The sequence below is a fragment of the Gymnoscopelus braueri genome (assembly GCF_963280865.1).
Source record: "Gymnoscopelus braueri genome assembly, chromosome: 21".
NCBI lineage: Eukaryota > Metazoa > Chordata > Actinopteri > Myctophiformes > Myctophidae > Gymnoscopelus > Gymnoscopelus braueri.
In genome coordinates this window covers 49,689,818-49,711,274 of record NC_137623.1, presented here as the reverse complement: position 1 = coordinate 49,711,274, position 21,457 = coordinate 49,689,818, and the positions used below count along the sequence as shown (strand labels likewise).

General features: G+C 43.8%; 1 protein-coding gene across 1 annotated transcript; it reads right to left on the bottom strand.

Annotated features, from left to right (window-relative positions):
• Nucleotides 1-3,161: 3,161 nt before the first annotated feature.
• On the bottom strand, nucleotides 3,162-15,023 carry LOC308077034 (kelch-like protein 21; the record flags this gene model as incomplete). The annotated part of the gene is made up of 14 exons (XM_080417561.1): nucleotides 3,162-3,244; nucleotides 3,504-3,580; nucleotides 3,669-3,822; nucleotides 4,170-4,352; nucleotides 5,257-5,385; nucleotides 7,211-7,333; nucleotides 8,305-8,476; nucleotides 8,930-9,073; nucleotides 9,626-9,817; nucleotides 9,913-10,047; nucleotides 10,617-10,794; nucleotides 14,025-14,086; nucleotides 14,301-14,427; nucleotides 15,010-15,023. 14 exons carry the CDS (start codon nucleotides 15,021-15,023, stop codon nucleotides 3,162-3,164), a joined length of 1,773 nt encoding a protein of 590 aa, XP_080273687.1.
• Nucleotides 15,024-21,457: the final 6,434 nt, after the last annotated feature.

Here is a 21,457-nt window from a genome sequence, read left to right as displayed (position 1 = left end):
TAAGCCTGTGCGGGTTGGGCATCTTGTGGTGCAGGACACTATAATAAACTAGAAAATGTGCTCCTCGGAGCACAAGTCTCCGCCAGCAGACCCGTGCTATTTTAATAGCACGGGTCGTCTTGGTAGAACGGGTCGTCTTGGTAGAATGCGCGTGGTTTTTGGTGTTCTGCAGGGGCGACTGAATATGTAGTGTCTGCATCTAAAAAATGTTCTTCTTGAAGCAATGTGTCATATGGGAGTCGTCGTAATTGACTGGTTTGTTCAAATGCTTGTCTGTCTTCTTCATCTTCATTGTCTTGAACAGTTTCAGCAGTTGATTGGTGTGTTTGATCTATGTCAGTTTTCTCTAGTGCTACATAATGTATTTGATCAAGGTGGCCAATTGTTACAGTATTAAGACTTCGGCCTTGTTGTGGGATCAATTCAACTCTATAGTCCTCTTCTGTGATACTGTTGTAGATGAGTATGCTTTCTTAGCTTTGGCCTTCTGCGCCTTTGCTTGACCAATGTTAGGTGTTCTCAGAGGGACACACACACGCACGGACGGGTGATTTGTACTGGAAGGTACTGTTCCAATCAAGACTGATTAATCCTGTCTTACCTCACTTCAAAAAGCATAAATGGCTTTTTGAAGTGACACACCTATTTATAGGATTTTATTTCGTCATGCGTCCCTCTAGCCAATCAAAGGCATTGGTGTCAACATATTGACACGTGTCACGTGGAGCTTGACCAATGTTAGCTTGGCTAGGAGGGAGGTGAACACACGGCGGGACAAAGCGAAAACATACTCTCCGCCTCCGGCGGAGACAAAAATCACACCCAGTGTGAAGTGGGCGGTGTGGTCATCACAGTGGTCATCACAGTGATGGAAGCTCACTTTAAAAAAAAGTGTTTTTTTTTAAGTGCATAGTCCTAGGTTATTGATTTCATCATGTGTCTCGCTAGCCAATCACAGTGCTGAATAGAGTCAGCCAATAGAGTCAGCCAATCACAGTACAGCTAGGGGTGTACTAATGTTAGGGGTGTACTAATTATGAGCCAATCACAGTACAGCGAAGGGTGTATTAATGAGGTGTCCCAACCCCACTTACAGGGGCGGCTACACCGCCCAAAAATATCTATCTATCATTAGTATTCAAAAAACGATTACATTATTTTAATTGAAATCCTGATACTTTCCAAATAAAGAAAATATTGTCTATATACCTCTTCGAATTGGAGATAAACGGTAGGAATGGATTGTGTTGATGATTATGTAGATGAACTATTTTTCAAAGGTGCCATAGTACAGGGAAGCAATGATGGGTGCCCTTTTTGACCCCATACTAGTGCCTGAGACCTGGAGGTAGAATTCAGAGCGGAACATGAAGAAATCTGAAGTCAGTACAGTCTCAGTCAGATCAACTCTACAGCGAGTGCTTGGGGTGCGGTCTGTGTTGGTCTAAAATAAATATTCTGCAGCCTCCAAGCCCCCCTTCAAAAGGTACAGTACAGAAATGTCCATCATAGAAACAAAAAAAAACATTGTTCATCTGGTAATTGAATAGATTGAAAGAAATACTTCCCATCTCAATCCAATACCAGCTACTAGAAAGCGTCAGATGGAATACTTTGACTAATAGTGTACATGTGTTGCTGTAATTGATACACCAGATTTCTTTGATGAAAACATCAGACAAAAATGAGGAATTGTAGAGCTCTCAGTAAAGTGTATTTACTGTACTTGTGAATGTGATGCAGGTGGGCAGATTGAAAAGACAATTTTTGTTTGAGAACAGCAGCTCAGAAAAACATCAGGTGAAAACCCTGATGCAGAAGGTGCAAATTCTAATGGCTTTGGAAGTTAGCGAAGGCCAGGAAGTGTGGTAAGGATATACCAGTGAAAGTTACCTTTTGTGGACTATGTGGTTGAACCTGACACACCTTAATCTCTTGCATAACGTGTTGATATTCTACTGCCACCTTAATGTCTATATACAATGAACAGTATAGTTGCTATGCTCATGCACCTTACTGTATGTCTAAACATCATGTACAGACTGTATGGATGGATATGTAGATACAATACCTTATTTTTATATTATTTTCTCCCAAATCTCACCCACTGTTGTACACCTGCAGACCTGTGATGTGACAATAAAGATTATTCTGAACCAGCTGACACCTGTTAGATTTTAACCACTGAAATAAGCTACGATTTACAGCCAACCAGCCTTTACAGTTTTGCCATTTAAGGAGACATTGTTTCCCTGGTTCTGGTTCATTAGGTAAGCTTATACGCCAGAGTGGCAGCGATCATGTCCTGCTTAAATTTACACAAACCTGCTTTAACCCAAGTTTTCATGTGCCTCGCCCCAAGACCATCCAATGTTTCATATCAACTTGTTTTCATCTTTCAAGCAGACAAAGGCAAAAATGTACAGAATGGACATGAGTGCAAGGCCATCATACACCTACCCACTACCAGCTGTCCTGTTGCTAACCACTACCAGTTTTGTGAGTAGTTGGGATGGGGTTTGATCAAATCTAAAGATGCATCAATTTAGAAAATCTGAATGCTTTTGAATCACTCAAATAGTTTTGGGTAACATTAAAACGTGGAGCAGACTTCATATTTGGGTAAAAAGACTTGATATTATATGAGCTTATTGATCTGCCTACTTGGAAGTGGAACCAGCCATCAAATTAAAATGAACGATTAAATGCAAGTGCACTCACAACCTGACATACTCGCTCTCTGGATTAAATTATCTTTTGAATTCTATCCTTTGAATAACCAGACGTGCAGGTCTTGCAAATAGTCGAACACAGTCATAAGAATAACTACAAAACTGTATTGTACATATAAAGAAATATATACTGTGTGTGTGTGTGTGTGTGTGTGTGTGTGTGTGTGTGTGTGTGTGTGTGTGTGTGTGTGTGTGTGTGTGTGTGTGTGTGTGTGTGTGTGTGTGTGTGTGTATTGCCACAGGCTACAAAGCATGACAGTCACATAATATGTCAACTCTGTCATTAACAACAGCTTCAGGGTAGCAGTAACAGGGTAAATAGTCAGACACGTACAATACAAAGAAACTAGGATACCTGGCAAACATCAAATCTAGCATCAGGTAAACGTAAACATCAAACCTAGCATCTGGTAAACTTTAAACCTAGCATCAGTAAACATCAACATGTGTGAGATCATTGATGTTGGAGGGGCCCATCTGTCTGCTGGGGTCATCACTGTTCATCTGCAGCTCTTGGGGGACAGGGACAAATACATAACACAAAATTAACCACTATTCCTTATGTCACATACATTCAATTGGAGGAATAAAAACCATTCCATTGTGCTGTTAAATGATGAATACAACTCTAAACTTTCTCATGTGCAGATAACAAACCTCCCTTTGTATTTTAGTTTTAGTCTTTGTAGTAAAGTACAGTGCTAATGTATTACCTTTACATGTGCATATCCTTCCGCAGCCGGAGAGACACACACTGCAAATATCTGCAACCGGAGGGCATCCGCCCCACAATTTCCCATGTGTCCCTCTCATCATCATACTGCTCGATGGTTTGGGCATCCCTATCCCTACACGGAGAAAGAGCCATGAGAGTAATGTCTGGTGTGAACAAGCAGCCACCTTTTTCTAAGCTTCCATGAAGCAGTAGCCTTTTACCTGGGAGAATACCCTCCGAGTGCGTAGATCTTTCCATGCACCACAGCCACGCCAGGCCTGACGCGTTTCTTGTTCATGGGGGCACACAGTGTCCACTGGTTGGTCTGGGGGTCAAAGCTCTCCACCTGGTTCATGGTCCCATCACCCTCCCCACCTATAGATAAACAGGAATGAACAGGATAGTGACAGTTACTGCAGGATAGTGACTGTTAGAGCAACGCTGAAGTGAGTCTATTATGGAACTAAGAGCCATTAACAACAGGTAGTATAATACCTATAAGGTAGACCTTTCCGTTGAGTGTACAGACAGCTGCACAATAACGTTCAACCTGCGCAGGAGCGACTTTTGTCCATACAGATGTTTCAGGGTTGTACTTGAACGTCTTGCAATCATCTGGCCCCAGAAGGACACATGACAAAACATTCATTGTCAACAGGAAATGGATGAATATGAAAGGCTTATTAGATATTTTAGTTAACCATTATACACCTGTTCCATACCCATAGCATACATCAGTCCATCCAGTACAACCACTGAAGGGTCAGTGTCATCTGGCATTACGACACACTCGACGAGCTGCCAGGTGTTGGTGATGGGGTTATATCGCTCCATTGTGTTCACTCCTGAATCAAACCTCCCCCGGCCTTGCACAGCAAACAGATATCCACCCAAAGTCACCAGGTCTATGGACCCAGAGACAATTTAAATAAAAGATAAGAGAAATCATATCAAACAGGGGTCAATTGCCTAATGTATAACAAACTAGAGGTCCTTGACATTAAAAGGGTTGATTATCATTGATCTAATGCCACCAGTAGACTTGTTTTGGTCATGTAGCAGCTGGCTGCTAGTTGCAGCTGATGCACTATAACCGTTTGGCTGAGCTTTTTTTTTATATATTAAGGTGGTTGAAAGAATAAGAATACATTCTAATTGAATAAACCTAGTCTAATGATCGGATGTGTACTTGAGTTAAAGTACTGCTGCCACCCCCCCCACAGATCACACACACGGCCATAGGGGCGGCCATAGCTGAGTGGTTAGTGAGCCCGCCTAGGGAGCCAGAGGCCCTGGTTGCCCCAGGTACGATTCCAGGCCACGCCAGCATATGTGTCGATGAAATGAAATTTGTCCCCGAGCAAGACTCTTAACCCCTAATTGCTCACAGGCCCTCATTGGAAACAAGCCCGCAAGGACTTTCATGAACGTCCTGTTAAAAGGAATTATCCTTACCCTTACACGAAATTGACAAGATCTACAAGTAGGTCTGCTATTTTCACTATATTTGAGATAGGGATTAATTCATGCAGTACTTTTTCCTCTTCCTATAAAAAGTAGTGGAGTTGAGGTCATAAGTATCCAAAAGTACAAATACTCAAGTATATGTCTCAAGTAGGCTAAATGTACTTTGCTGAGCTGTCCACCACTGATAGAACAACCCCACTAAAAAGGCAGATTGAGGAGACATTTTGATATTGACATACAGTATCCCACACCTCTCTAGGCCATAATGTGCAACCTCTCCTTGGGTTACTAATGCAACAACACAAAGTGGTTAAATTGAGGGTGATAGTTTGACAGTCTTACTGAATGAACAGCGTGCATCATTCATGGAAGCCATCTTCACCCATGAGTCATGTAAAGGGTCATAACGCCACATCTCCTTACTGACAACATCGTCAGACATGGATCCTCCAGCCAAATACACATACGAGCCTATGGTGGGAGATGAGCAGAATTAAAACAAGTCACGCCTTGATTGTTAAATATTTATATAATAAGATATATTAAATATTTTCAGAGCTCAAGATACATTGCCATTATAGATAATACTGTGTGCATAAACAATTTGAATTGTCTACACTGCTGTCATGTCACCACAATTCATAAAACATGCATTTCTGCTATAGTATACCATTCATAAAACATGCATTTCTGCTATAGTATACCACTATATTATTGTGTAAGTTCACTATCAAGCTAAACATGGGCAGCATACACATGTAAGCTGCCAGGTGGGCTATAGTATACTTGCCTCTGGCAGCAGTAAAGGTAATTATTGTAGTAATATTTAGTTTTTTCCTCCACAACACCCTGTGAGCGATCAATAATTCAAGTGGTGAAATGCCATTCACTTTGAGCTCGCTCATCATTTTCTATAGTGGTTTAGCGTTCACTGCCAGGCTTCCCCTTACTTTGTTTATCTTCGGCCAAATGTATGGAGCCTGTGAAAACAGAGCTACTGTATCCATGACATATTGAAGCAATGATAACTCATCTATAATGGCTGGTGCCACTGCTAATTACTCCCAAGTTGCCTATCACACCTTTAAAAAGTAGAACTTATAGTTTTAATACCATGATAAAATAGCCTTTCCAGCCACAATATTACTACATGTACATTTCAATTCAGGGACAAAACAGAGTAAGTTCCATTACAGGTCCCAACTGTCTTGGCCTCTACTCCAGCTGATCTGATGGAACACCTCACCTGATCAGTGGTGGAAAAAGTACTCAAATGTTTTACTTAAGTAAAAGTATCAATACTGCAATGTAGAAGTACTCTGTTACAAGTAAAAGTCCGGAATTCAAAATGTACTTGAGTAAAAGTACAAAAGTATTGGTATCCAAATGTACTTAAAGTACCAAAAGTAAAAGTACTAAAATGTTTGAAAATAGCAGATCTACAAGCTCACTACGCGTCGCAATAGCCTAGGTATAAAATAGGGCTAAAGTGGTTAACTCTTTGACTGCGGACGACGCGATAACGCGTCAAGTGCTACTTTGTCCAGTTGGCCGTCGACGCGCTCGACGCGCTGGACGCGCGTTCATTGTTTAATCTCTGATTGCGCTATGCTGCTTAATATTCAATGTTATTCTCGAGTTCCACTTACTTCACGGACATCTGCATCCGGTTTCATGGCCTGGATTCCGTTTCCGGTTTTTGATTTTTTTCCCCAGTCATTTTCGTCCAAAATAGGTAAATAAACAGGTTTTCACACGGTATAACGGACAAACGGACAGCTTCTCTTCTATAATCTATGGTCTGGGTGACGATCAGTCATCGCCGTCGTGTCTCACAACGTAATTTTCGCTGATCAAAACAATCTGGGTGACGTCACATCCGTTTTCATGTTTTTCCTTGTCTAATCTATGAAGAAGGGTGAGAGAGAGACCCAACGACATGATCTAGCTGTCATGTGCTGCTCTCTGGTGGCGGATTTGTGCTGGGTCTTTACATTATGTGTCCTTAAATTATTTTCATGAGAAAAATTCAAAATAAAAAAATAAAAAAACACGAAAATTGCTGGCACTGGGGGAGTACTTTATGAAAATACTCTGGCAGTCAAAGAGTTAATGTATGTTTTATAATGTAATACTTTATATCTGCAAAGTAACTAGTAACTAAAGTTTTCAAATAATTGTAGTGAAGTAAAAGCACAATATTTGCCTCTGAGATGTAGTGGAGTAGAAGTAAAAGTATAGACAATTGGAAATACTCCCAAAAATTTAGTAAATGTGTTACTTTACACCACCTCACCTGATACAACCAGACCAGGCTCAGATACAGTGATGGGCAGACGTGCCAGAGTCTGCCATTCATTGGTCAGCGGATCAAAGCTCTCAACGCTGTCGTCATCCCTTCCCCCCACAATCAGTATCACTGCACATACAGAGGAATAGAAGATAAACAAATAAGCAGGTGTGAGCATGAGGCCGGGTACTCACAGCAAAGTAATGTGTGAGTGAGTATGAGAAATGTGACAGCACAGTTAGCATACATTGGTATACATTTTAAAGTTATAGTTAACTAAAACTATGCATAAAGTGCAAGACATCTAAAACAGGTACAGTAAGTGTAAAATCAAATAATGAAATGATCCGCAATAATAATTATGCAGCCCAAATAGCAAATTAAGCTTTCGAAAAATCACCACCAATTATTCTCATTGCTAGTAGTGTTGATTTCGTCGACTAAAACTATGACGAATTTTTTTTGTCAACTACCTTTTTTCACTGACGAAAACTAAACAAAAACTAAATAAAAACTAAGCCACGATGACTAAAACTATGAGTAAATATACTGACAATTTCCTCAGCAAATAAAAACTAGACTAAAATGTTAGAGAGGGACTAGTGGAGAAGAGGTCCAGTGGAACTAAGACAAGTCATCATGGGTGCGAACGTGTGTCACAGACGGAAAATAGCTGATCTACAAGCTCACAACGCTTTGCATCGCGGCGCGTTGTGAGCTTGTAGATGAGCTATTTTCGGCATGCAGCTAAGCGAAAATCTGCCATTTCCATGGCATCACGGCCCGTCAACAAATACATTTTAGTCGACTAAATCAACTGTAGATTTAGTCGACTAAATTCTTACGATATTTAGTCGACTAAAACTAGACTAAAAGTAAAACATTTCAGATGACTAAAATATGACTAAAACTAAATAGAAATTTATTTAAAAGACTATGACTAAAACTAAATCAAAATTTGCTGTCAGAATTAACACTAATTGCCAGTTATGTTTGCTCATTGGAGGAATGGCTTTGCATTGGAAATCCCAACTAGAAAATCTGTGATGCATTTATAAATATATTGTTTCCACCATCTGTTGCAACATGCATGCATGCACCTGTGGTCCCATGCCGTGGTTGTGCTCTTTCGCTGTAGGGCAGGAGATGCTGCCTCTTGGCCTCAGAGATGAGCCTCTGACAGCCCTGAGAGTCTTTCACCAGCTCCACACACTCAATCACATCACGGAGGTATAACGGGCTGACAAGAGGCAGGCGGACATGCGCTAGCACCTTGAAGAACAAATCCAACACCAATTATTCAATAGGAGAACTGGATATTGGGTGAACAACATTGCTTTCAAATCTCTACATCAGCCAAGATAAGGTGAGGAAACAAATTTACCGTATGACACTTTGTACCCAATGGCTTTAGACTGTATAAACATGTCTGTACTTCCATTCACAGCTGGCTATAACTGTGGTGCGCAAGAACAGTGTTGTTTAAGTCCTCTAGATTTATGGAGATCTAAATGACTGACAGCTGTGGAGGGTTCCTTTATGCTGCACCCTAAAACCCTTCCATACACTCCCATAGGATATACAATGTACAATAGTATTCTAGAGATGAATATATGTAGAATACAGTCAAATCCCAGTTTTAATTTAACTCTGAAGAGTGTACAAATGTGACCAAAATGGACCAGTAACGGTCAGTCATTTCCCAGTAACTTCTAAGTTTTTCACCTTTTCAAGGCTTTGCCTGCGTGTAGGACACTTATTTAACCACAGCATGACAGCCTCGAACACCACCTCCTCCTCGGGCACATTGAGATGATCACTGGAGACAATCTCTGAAAATTTGTCCACCGAGAGAGACAGGAAGTCATCCTAGGAGCAGAGAAAATACATGGTTGTATTAGTCTATAGATTATGACCAGGGCTCAATTAAATCATTTTGTTTGACCGTTGCACCCCTAATTATGACCCTGTTCCCACCTTTTGTGCCGTCACTACTGGTGACAGACAGGTGGCTTGATGGGAAAAAAGGACAAGTGACAGTATCTTGTAAATATGCATCCAATCACTGATTGAATGTTTCTACACAGATGTTTGCACAACTTTAACATAATATTCTTTATTTTAATGCATTTTCTGCTTTTTTCAGATGGGAAAGTGTAGAGAGAAAGGAAACTGAATGCAAAGAGAGGGGGAGCCACAGATGACATGACGCCATAATGGGATTTGAACCCCAGTCCTCAAAACTCGCAAGGAGCATGTGGTCAGTGCACTAACTGGTTGAGCTACGTGGCTAACCCCAACTTTTTTGTTGTATCAGTTTCAGTGGTGCTGTGAGTCACCACAGAATTATAAGAGGAAAAGAGAAACAATAGACAACTTGATAAATGAATGTAGCCTATCCATTATCCTTCACTCACTGACCTGCTGGTAGACATCGCTGAAGTGTTCCAGGATGTAATCCATGCTGTGCTGCTCCAAGGTTGCACAGCAGAGGGCATCGGCAAAGCAGTGGATCTCAACACAGTTCAGCTCATCCATGTGAAACTCCACGTAGCGACAGCAGGCCTCTATAACAGCTGTAACATCTAACAGGTTTGATGCTGCTAACAGGGCCTATAGAGACCAAAGAAACAACATATGGTTGTTAAGCGCCAATGTAGGGAAAACACAGACAATGAATAAGGTTTATGATGATGATAATACATTACCTGCACATTTGCATTGGAGATGGACACCTTTGAGGTATAGGCGTAGCTCACCAAAATGCTTAGCGCCTCAGGTTCCACATCATTGATTGTAATCCTTTCCTGTTTGGACTCCAGCATCCCAGAAGTGAACATTCCCTGTGCGGGTTGAAAAGGTGAATGGTTGGTTTAGAGCAGCCAGTGGTCTTCAACGTTTTCAGGCCAAGGACCCATTAGCTGAGAGAGGGATGAAGCAGGGACCCCCTCTACATATTGTATAAAATTGTGTTGCAGATTAAAATTCTTCATAGATAGCTTCATATACCGTATTTTCAGACATTTAACCACTTAAACCGTCAATACTTAGTAAACTTGACCTTTTGCTCTATACTTGGTCTGCTCTTTCCCCCCCTCTACACAAACCTCTTTGCTGAAAATAGCCGATCTACAAGCTTGTGAGCTTGTAGATCTGCTATTTTCTGCAAATGTTACCCTCAGAATAGGGATTCTAGAGTTCAAGTTGTTCATGTAAAAAATAAGTTCCTATCACACAAAGATTTGCCGGACCCCCTGTAGTAACTCTGAGGACCCCCTAGGGGTCCCGGACCCCTGGTTTAGAGTGTTTATGGTTTAGGCCTTTCTTATTTACATTAATTGTGTCAACAATATAGCATCATGTGACAGCCAAACATTGAACTTCATTCCCGTACAGGTCAATGTGTATTTACCTCAAAGTAACTGCTAAAGGACGCGAGTACAACTCTATGACAGGGGAACTCCTGTCCCCCACAACACAGAGTCACATCACACAGTTCCTTTTTCAGCCAAAGACTGTTTAGACCCTCTAAGACCTTGTTGGCATGCGTGGACTCCACAATGACAACGTCCATGTCTCCTTTCTGTAGCCTATAAGACAGTAGGAGGGGAGGGAATGAACTGTCAGCAATTGGTTGGCATGTCACCTTAAAATGAACAGAATATACTCATGGAGAGAAATGACAGTGTGACAACATCACATTAACAGGTCAAATAACTATATGGACCTTGCTTTAAACGAGCTGAAAATGGGTTTAAAGATGTATTCAAATTAACAAGACAAGTTATAGAATTATTCATAGGGTTGCAAAGGGTCTAGATTTCTGGATTTATTTATGCATTTTTACTGTATGTTACTGAAAGCCAGTACAGCCATCACATAAAACAAATACACAAAAGTATAGCTGTCTTTGAATAACACTAACCCTGCAACACAACATGTGCAATAACCTCACAGTGTTTAGACCCATCATAGCTTTGCACGCACAAGAAAAGGAACATACACAACTGCAATGAAAGCAAAATCCAAGTTTGAGATGTCAAACAGGTCTGGACGACACCGAAGCCCTTCATCAACTAACTGCACAGTGTGAGATCCCTAAAGGCTATGCCCCTCCCACTGGACCATACCATTCTTAATTGAATCCTCAATAACAAACAAAACTGTTTGTTCCCATGACCAAAACATTACAATTACATCTAAATGCATATCTCAGTTACAGAATCATATCATTACCCAAAGATTACCCACACAGTAATAAAGTACCTCATTTATACCCAAACCCACAGTTGGTATGTCCCTACTCTCAGACAGGCACCCACTTAAGGTATATTATTGGGTGCGTTCGAAAATACAGCACTGAGCGCACTGGCCAATACAAACTAATAGGCGAGTGTGCTCCGGTGCGTTCGAACGCGCCCAAAGAAGGTACGCTCATCTACGTCATTTTGACTATCATACATGATGCCAGACTGCAGCCTTCAGTTCGGTGGAATGCATTGGAGTTGATGTGAGCCCGAAAATATATTTCTGAATGACTGAGACCTTTGTAAAGTAATTGCTTCAGGAAAATAAAAGAAGACATATCACACATTGTTTTCTGCTGTGCTGCTTTTCGATGTGTACACTGTATAAGTTTATTGAGCTATCTAAACTAAGAGCAAAAAGTACGCGATAGGCCTACTGCAGACACAGAAATCAGAAATTGCCATGTCTGCTTATTATAAGCGACTTATGGGCTTATTTTTCTGTGAAGTTGCTTGTAAATATTGGTAGTTGCGGGTTGCGGTTTTTGGGGCTTTTTCTAAAGTGCAGTTGATTATTTGGGCTTGCTTCACAATTTTAAAATTATTTTAACCAGTGGTTCTCAAAAAAAATTACGTCATGGACCCCCAAATTAATATGTATTTGTCCCTAACCCCATCTGAAAATGTTTTGTGCCAGGGAGCCCTGTACCAGATTTGTGTTGTTGTAAAAATTCTTCAAATATTTCACATTTTATTTCAAGATTTTTTTTAAAAATAGCAGATCTACAAGCTCACATGTGACGCGTTGTGAGCTTGTAGATCGGCTATTTTCAATGTATACAGTTTAAGGTTTAAGGGCTCATATGGCCTAGTGCAGAGGTCTTCAAGGGCACCTAGGGGGTCCGTGGAGGTACTGCAGGGGGTCATATATAAAATATGTTTTTGTCCATTTTGTCTTCAAATATGTTTAAAACATTTTCCACATTTATGCTTAAAATAAATTCTGTCCATTTTTAATAGCTTGTATGCATGATTATTGTGCAATTGACAGATTGTTGTTGTTCTCAGTTAATAATACGGTGTGTTTTCATATGGCAGTATATGGCCACCTACCCACAGCCAGCTGTCCTGTTGCTAACCACTACCAGTTTTGTAAGTAGTTGGGATGGGGTTTGATCAAATCTAAAGATGCATCAATTTAGAAAATCTGAACGCTTTTGAATCACTCAAATAGTTTTGGGTAACATTAAAACGTGGAGCAGACTTCATATTTGGGTAAAAATACTTATTATATGAGCTTATTGATCTGCCTACTTGGAAGTGGAACCAGCCATCAAACCGTAATTCAGGTATTTAGCAGGATTTTAGGTATGTTGCAGCAGATCTTAGTAAACACAACTCCAGCATGACCACTAGTATGTTAAATGTACATTTGGGAGGAATATGTATAGGTAGTCTTATGTCGTTTGCCGTTTTGTAATGGTTTGACACATCTGTGCCGATACCAGTAAGAACACAAATTATTGTACATATGGTTATAGAAGTAACTCACATTATATTTGCAGTTACTGTAGACGCATGTTTTGTCTTTTAGGCAAAACATACCACGTCTAACCTTGTACCTACCATATATCACTGCTTGCTGTCAACAGACAGACAACCATTATTTTTTTGGTGAAATTCATGTGTTGTCTAGAAAATGTGTCATTCCACTCATAACCACACATATGAATTGATATACTCCCAGAGTGTGCTGAAAAATCACCACAAATTACATTTGTCAGTGCCCAGGAACGAATGAAAGACCTTGTGGTCCAAAGGTGAGTGCTCTACCAACTGAACTACCTGGACGAAGTACAGCCACTAAGAACCAAAGTTAGATAAGTTCACTTAATTACTGTCCACCACACCATCTTGAAATCAAATTAAATCAAATTAAAATGAACGATTAAATACAAGTGCACTCTCAACCTGACATACTCGCTCTCTGGATTAAATTATCTTTTGAATATTATCCTCAGAGGTGCAGGTCTTGCAAATAGTCGAACACAGTCATAAGAATAACTACAAAACTTTATTGTACATATAAAGAAATATATACTGTGTGTGTGTGTGTGTGTGTGTGTGTGTGTGTGTGTGTGTGTGTGTGTGTGTGTGTGTGTGTGTGTGTGTGTTCTGTTTATAGCCACAGGCTACAAAGCATGACATTTACATAACATGTCAACTCTGTCATTAACAGGGGTAACAGGGTAAATAGTCAGACACGTACAATACAAAGTAGGATAAAAACTAAAAACTAGGATACCAGGCAAACATCAAACCTAGCATCAGGTCAACGTAAACATCAAACCTAGCATCTTGTAAACTTTAAACCTAGCATCACGTAAACATCAATCCTATCATCGGGTAAACATCAAACCTAGCATCAGGTCAACGTAAACATCAAACCTAGCATCTTGTAAACTTTAAACCTATCATCAGGTAAACGTGTGTGTGTGTGTGTGTGTGTGTGTGTGTGTGTGTGTGTGTGTGTGTGTGTGTGTGTGTGTGTGTGTGTGTGTGTGTGAGATCACTGATGTTGGAGGGGCTTAGCAGTGGCCATCTGTCTGCTGGGGTCATCACTGTTCATCTGCAGCTCTTGGGGGACAGGGATAAAGACATAACACAAAATTAACCACAATTGGCATTCCATTGTGCTGTTAAATGATGAATACAACTTTCTCATGTGCAGATAACAAACCTCCCTTTGTATTTTATTACTAGAGTCTTTGTAGGAGTACAGGAGGAGACAGTATTAAGGGAGACCAGCTTTTTTTTTTTTTTTTAACTATACAGTGCTAATGTATTACCTTTGCATGTGCATCCTTCCGCAGAGACACACAGCAGCGCAAATCTCTGTAACCGGTGGGCATCTGCCCCACAATTTCCCATGTGTCCCTCTCATCATCATACTGCTCGATGGTATGCCCATATCCCCTACACGAAGAAAGAGCCATGAGAGTAACGTCTGGTGTGAACAAGCAGCCACCTTTTTCTAAGCTTCCATTTCATTTCAAACCTTTATTTATTCTCGAAAGACATTGAGGTTGCCCTCATTTGCAGTGTCGTCGAGATACATCACAGTACAATTTCATTTTCATGTTCAAATCAATATTCATATCAAAAACAAGACAAAACATAACCAAATAAAACAACCTTTCCCTATCGTGTGATACAACACAAATTTAAAAGCAATTGCAGACCCTTGCGGGTAGGCCTGCAATCAAGGATTTAAAATGACCGTATGTTATGGGAGAATAGATTTTAAACTTAAGCTGTAGGTCATTCCAGGTGATTGGGGCATTAAAACAAAAAGCTGTTTTCCCCAGTTCAGTCCTTACTCTAGGGACCTTTAGCGTGAGCCAATCACTGGAGCGTGTCCTATGTGTTACAGGATTCCAATCCAGCAGGGATTTTAATTTAGCTAGCGTAGGCTGGGCCTAGGCAGGAGCGGGTGGGCACGCTTTTTTTTTTTTTTTTGGGGTGGGCAGAAAAACCAAATGGTGGGCCCAGGCCTACCTATGCCCACCCATGGCTACGCCCCTGGCATGTTGACACAGAAAGATAAAAAATATGTGCTATGTGCTCTGAAATTAGTGGAGCAGCCAACTTAAGAAAAAAGTGAATGAACCTCTCTGTGGAGTTATTTTGGTTGCATTGGAATGGCTGAGATTTCATTTTAAAGACCACTTTTACATTTTGTGCTGCAGATTGGGGCCAAAAAAGCCTGCCGCAACCTGGTATATTATGACTTTGTCATTTCTTGTTTATCTCTGACTGAATTGACGATCTTCCAGAATTTAGCTGGGCTGGAATCGCAGCTAAGTATAGCATCTAGGTAGTAGGAGGATTTTGCTTTTCTTACAGCTGATGTAAATGTATTTCTTAGTTGTTCAAAAGCAAGCCAGTGCGAGGGATCTCCCGATTTTTTTGCCAAGACCCAGGCCTTGATTTTTGACTGCAGCATAAATGTCAGCTCAGAAGTGAACCAAGGACTAGATCTAGCTTGTATTCTTTGTTTTTTGAAAGGGGCATGTGTATTTACCATTGAATTAAAAATGTGTATAAAATGATCCAAAGCTAGATTTACATCCATGATTTCTAGAGTACTAGAAATGTTGCCGTTTTGGAGGTCCGATAAAAAGGCCAGCTCGTTAAAATGTTTAAAATTTCTCCTTAAAACAACTTCTGAGTGAGACGTCTTTACCTGTGTATCTCTGATACAGGCTATTGGGCAATGGTCACTTACTTTCAGATCAAATACACCAGAGGTAATAATTTTATTGTCCCTATTTGCTAAGATCAAATATATTAAAGTTGACCGTGACATATCTCTTAGATTAGGTCTGGTGGGTTCAGTAATCAGTTGGACTAGGTTTAGATTACCACATACTTCCTTCAGATTATCGGAAGCATTCGATATCCAGTTATAGTTAAGATCACCAAAAATGTAAACTTCAGAGTTACTGTATTGAGAAATGAGTTCTGCTAATGTATCAATAGCTCTGGAGTCAGCAGAGGGAGGCCTATAAACCCCAATCACTGTAATAGAAGTATTTGGCCCCAGATAACCAACTGAACAATACATTCAAAGTAATTTTGCATAGTAACAGCTTTTAAAACAGTAACTGGAAAACGTGATTTAATAAAAAATGGCCACTCCACCAGATCTAGCATTTCTATCTATTCTAAACAAGTTAAAACCATTTAAGCATGACGGTCAATCTGGACGATTTTGAGAATTTAAAGTGGATTATCTTTTCTCAGGAAGCTCCGAGGAAATTCCCCTTTCATGACTTTTCCTAACTATTTGATTCAAATCATCTGTTGTTTTTTTTCTGAAACGTATTATAAATATGAAATTAGCCCCATATATACCATCCCAGTCGTTATATTTCGGCTAATTTGACCGCTCTCCCCCAGGGAAGAGCAGTTGACACCTCGAGACCCCCCGCCGACCGGCCCGCAGAGAACTGCAGCGCAGCGAGTCTATGTTGCCATGTCTGCTTATTATAAGCGACTTTGGGCTTGTTTTTCACGTCTCTCTATTATTATTATTATTATTATAATTATATATATAATTACATTATAATGGTAATAATTTTCTACTCCACTACAGCTCAGAGGCAAATCTTGTACTTTTACTCCACTACAATTATTTGAAAACTAGGGGTTACGTAGGTAACCCCAGTTTTATTAGTTCCGTAGTAAGATACTTACTTATGGGATATCATCGCTCTATAGCGATGCACAGAGCACAACACATGAACTCCCGGTTACAATTCTTCGATTGGCTAGGGTTCTGTGACGCAAACCGGAAACGGTTGGGTTATAAAACCCCCTGCGTCACTAGGTTCGTCCTCTTAAACCCTTCACTCTGCACGCCAGTTGAAGCGCATAGAAGGGGTTTCTGGTAAGTATCTTACTACGGAACTAATAAAACTGGGGTTACCTACGTAACCCCTAGTTTTATGTCGTTCCTTCTTAAGATACTTACTTATGGGACACATAAACGCCCCCTGGGGAGCCCCCAGGCAGCAACCCTTACTCAATCCGTACGCCCATGGCCCCAGGCCTTGCTTCCAGCAAAACCCTGGCCTCCGGACACATGACCCCTCAGGCCAAGACGGAAAGGACGTAAGGCAAGGACCCTTCAGACAAGTCTGACCCCTCTGACCCAGGAGACCAGACCTCGTCTGCCACCCAGGTGCAAGAGAGTTAGGCCCTTTCTTACCCCCCCCCCTTCCCCCCCGGACCCGGCCTAGCCTGTCCCGGGGAGGCAGAAAGGAGACTACCAACAGGGGAAGAGGCCAGTCCTCAGGCATGCGCCAGCCTCCCCTGACTATAGTCAACCCCCACCACCAAGACTGTGAGTGACACCCGCAGTGTCACCATGGTCAAGTAGGGGTCACAAAGGTCAAGACCTCTGTCACTTTTGACGACAGGCCAGCAGAAGGAGAAACGTGCCCTTAAGTACGTACACTATCTCCCTGGCTGCCAACAGCCACCACACCCAAACTGTGTGCGTCATCCCAGATGCCGCCACATCCAAGCTGTGGATAAAAAGGCCCCACCCAGCTAACACGCCAGTCCCGGACACCAAGGCCAGGTCAGGTTCCAACAGAAACCCCCCGCCGTTTGTCTGAGAACCGTATGCCACCCGGGCTCACAGAGAGCGCCTGCATGCCAACGCGTTTAGCTTTCGGGGAACAAAGGCCTGTCAACCGGCTTAATCCACTTAACACCGGCCAAGCCTAGCCTTTCACGGGCCAGACCCAAAGGTCCAAAGTCTGAGGGTGCTCGTGAAATACCTCGTCCCCGCCCTGTCTCAGAAAGTCTCTGAACGGCGGTAGAGGCCACGGCTCGGCGTAGAGGAGAGGAGTAATCTCCGATCTCCCCACACCCCATGCTGGAGCAATCAGCAGCACCGTCCTGCCTCGGACCCTGATTCTCTCCAGCGTTGGAGGGATCAGTTCCAAGGGCGGGAAGGCATACAGCAGAACGTCTGGCCAGACGTGTGCCAAACCGTCCACCCCCAAGGAGAAGCCCTTGTGACTCATCGAGAAGAACCGTGGGCGCTTCGCGTTCCCACTGGATGCAAACAAGTCGACTTGAGCCTGGCCGAACCGGGTCCAGATCAGGTTCGCAACCTGCGGGTTGAGAGACCACTCCTCGTACCGAAGCTCGCCTCTAGACAGCAGGTCCGCCCGCTGTTGAGGGGGCCCGGTACATGGGAGGCGCGTAGCGAGGCTAGGCGCGACATGCTCCAGAGCGTCAGCTCGCGTGCTAACCTGTCCAACACAAAGGAGCCCAGGACCCCTTGCTTGTTGAAATAGCACATCGTTGTGGTGTCGTCCGTTCTGACCAGAACATGGCACCCCACAATACGGCTCTCGAACCGTTCGAGAGCAAGGAAGACTGCCAACAGCTCCAGGTAGTTGATGTGGTACTCCTTCTGAGAGGAGTTCCACAACCCCCTGGCTGAGTAGCCCTCATGGACAGCCCCCCAACCCGAGAGGCTAGCGTCCGCGGTAATCACCTTACGTGACACTACCGCGCCTATCCTGACCCCTACGGACAGGAAGGACACCTGTGACCACGGCTGCAGCGTCGTTACGCACCAGGGTGATACCAGCACCTTTCGAGAGCTCATGGTGTGCGGGATCCTTAAAGCCTGCATCCATCTCTGAAAAGGTCTCACGTGGAATCTGCCCAACCGGATTAGGTGTATGGCCGAGGCCATGAGACCCGCCGCTTGCATGCATGTCCTGTACGTGACTCCGCGCCCCACGCGTAAAGAGCGCACACACGCCAGGAAGCTGGCTATCCTGCGCGCCACCATCGTGGTTGAATCCAGAGAAATCCCCACGAAGGTGGCTTGTTGGGATGGGATCAAGACACTCTTTTGAGTGTCGATCGTGAACCCCAGGGATGTCAGGTGCGCAATGGCCAACACCGTGTGCCGTGCCACCTCTTCCCTCGACCCCGCTGCCAACAGCCAGTCATCTATGTACGTCGCCAGACGGAGACCCTGTTGGCGCAGCGGGGCAATAGCCGCGTCCGTGCATTTCACAAAGACCCGAGGGCTCAGTGACATGCCGAACGACAGCACCGTGTATTCTTAGACTTTGCCTTCGAAGCCAAATCGCAGGAACTTCCGGTGTGAGGGGTAGATTGGGACGTGAAAATAGGAATCCTTGAGACCCATACTCCTCCACCAATCTCCTTGTCGTATCGAGCGTAACAACGCGGCCGTTGTCAGCATTCGAAATTTGAAGACCTACAGAAATCTATTTAAACCTTTTAGGTTCAGAATAGGTCTTACGCCCCCCCCTTTCTTTTTCACCAGGAAATATTCCGAATAGAAGCCCAACGGCTCTGATCCGGGGATAATTCTCTGATTGCACCCTTGCTCAGTAGTGACAAAACTTCCTCTCTCAGCGTTTTAGCGGCTTGGCCTGACGCTCGAGAGAAAATAACCTCGTCTGTCAAAGGAGGTTTGCTGGAAAATTGCAACCTATACCCCTTCTGGACCGTGCACAGCACCCAGGGGTTTGGTTTGCAGGCTTTCCATCGCGCTAGGCAACGAGCTAGAGGGTTCGTGGGGTTGGTGGGGGCTACTGACGTCACCTGCTCCAAAGAGCGCTGGCCCGTTACCAAGGTAACTCGTGACGCTTCCGGTCCGATCGCTCTGATCATCGGGGAGGCGTCCATGAGGGGCAGCAGCGGTAGCGTCGGTCCGTGCAACGGACGCGATGAGGTCACTGCCTCGGAGTACGTGCCTGTTTCCATAGGAACGGGAGGCGTCGTCACTCCGGGCGATGTGACAGCGGAACCCTTCATTGGTGTTGCCGTTTACCCTGGGGAGTGTCGATGGGGCAACACCGGGGTCCTTTGGTCTGTCAACTTCCTCCTCTTGTCGTCCGCCATCTTAGGGAGGTCGACGGGGGCGGCCCTTTCGTGCGGTGTTGTTGTTACATGGAACAAAACTTTCGTCCCACCAGGGGAGTCTCGATGGTGTAACACCGGGGCCCTCTGGAATGTACACTTCCGCCTCCCCTCGTCCGCCATTATGGGGAGGTAGAGGGAGGCCGCCATTTGTCCTTCAACCGTCCTACAGAGGCGCTTTGCAGCCATCTGCCGGACGGAAGAAGGAACTGCAAAGGCGCAGTTAGAAATGTTTTATTCACAGAGGGTCCCTGTTTCATACTTTGAAAACAACACTTTTAGAGACATTTGATTCATAGCAAAAGGTTTTACTACCTGTACTTGATTCATTATGTTCATGGCACGCACAGGACTTTTCGTGTGGCGGACGTGATGAGGTCACCGCGTCGGAGGACGTGCCCGTTCTCGTGAGAACCAGGGGCACCGTTGCTTCGAGCGGCGAGACAGCGGAACCCTACCGCAGTGTTGTTGTTTACCCGGAGCGATACTCCCGACCCACCTGGGGAGTGTCGATGGGGTGACACCGGGGTCCTCTGCCATTACATCATCCGCCTCCAATCGTCCGTCATCTTGGTGAGGTCGACTGGGCCAGCCCTCTTGTGTGGTGTCGTTGATGTTACCCGGAACGAAACTCTCGACCCACAAGGGGAGTCTCGCCGGTGTAACACTGGGGCCCTCTGATAAGTAAACTTCCGCCTCTCCTCGTCCGCCATGTTGGGGAGGTTGAGGGAGGCCGCCATTTTGTCCTTCAACTGTCCTACAGATGCGCTTTGCAGCCATCTGCCAGACAGAAGAAGGAACTGCAATGGCGCAGTTAGAAATGTATTTCGCTCACAGAGGGGCCCAGTTCTACACCTTGAATGCAATACTTTAGAGACATTTGATTCATAGCAAAAGGTTTTACTACCTGCATTTGATTCATCATCACAGGACCCGTCCCTACAGTGTTCGGAATGCTGTCCAAGGCGCAAACCGAGCACTGAGGGCTCATTGGAAATTCGAAGGCAGGGCACCTCGTTCGATTCGGGGTATGAACTGCCTCGTTCATTCACACGTGAAAAGATGAACATTTGTGATATTGGCAATAGTTTTATTCCACACACAGGATGCACATATTTCACACACATTAGACAAAAAGGACACTGTGGGGACTGAACCTAGTTCATTGTCTTTTAGCGTCTCTTTTAGTCTCTGTGTACCCCTGGATCCACCCGTGGCCCTGTCCGTAGGGGCAAGGAGAGCGCCGGAACTTTTTCCCCAAGTGGGGAGCTGACCCCGCATGATGCCGGCCAAGTGGCCGTGACGGGATCAGCTCGATGGCGCTCGCCAGGGTGAAGTCCATGGGAGGGAGGCCCAAGACCCCAGGTCCGCTCCGGAGAGGATTCTTACCGGGAAGCCCCTTCTCTCCGGTTCCTTCCTCCCTCTCTGCCACGAGAAGTGCAGGGCCCTTCGGACTCCATCAGCCTCGGGCAGTAGTTTGGACTCGACCTGTCGGGGAGGGAGGGGTGCCAGGCCCTGG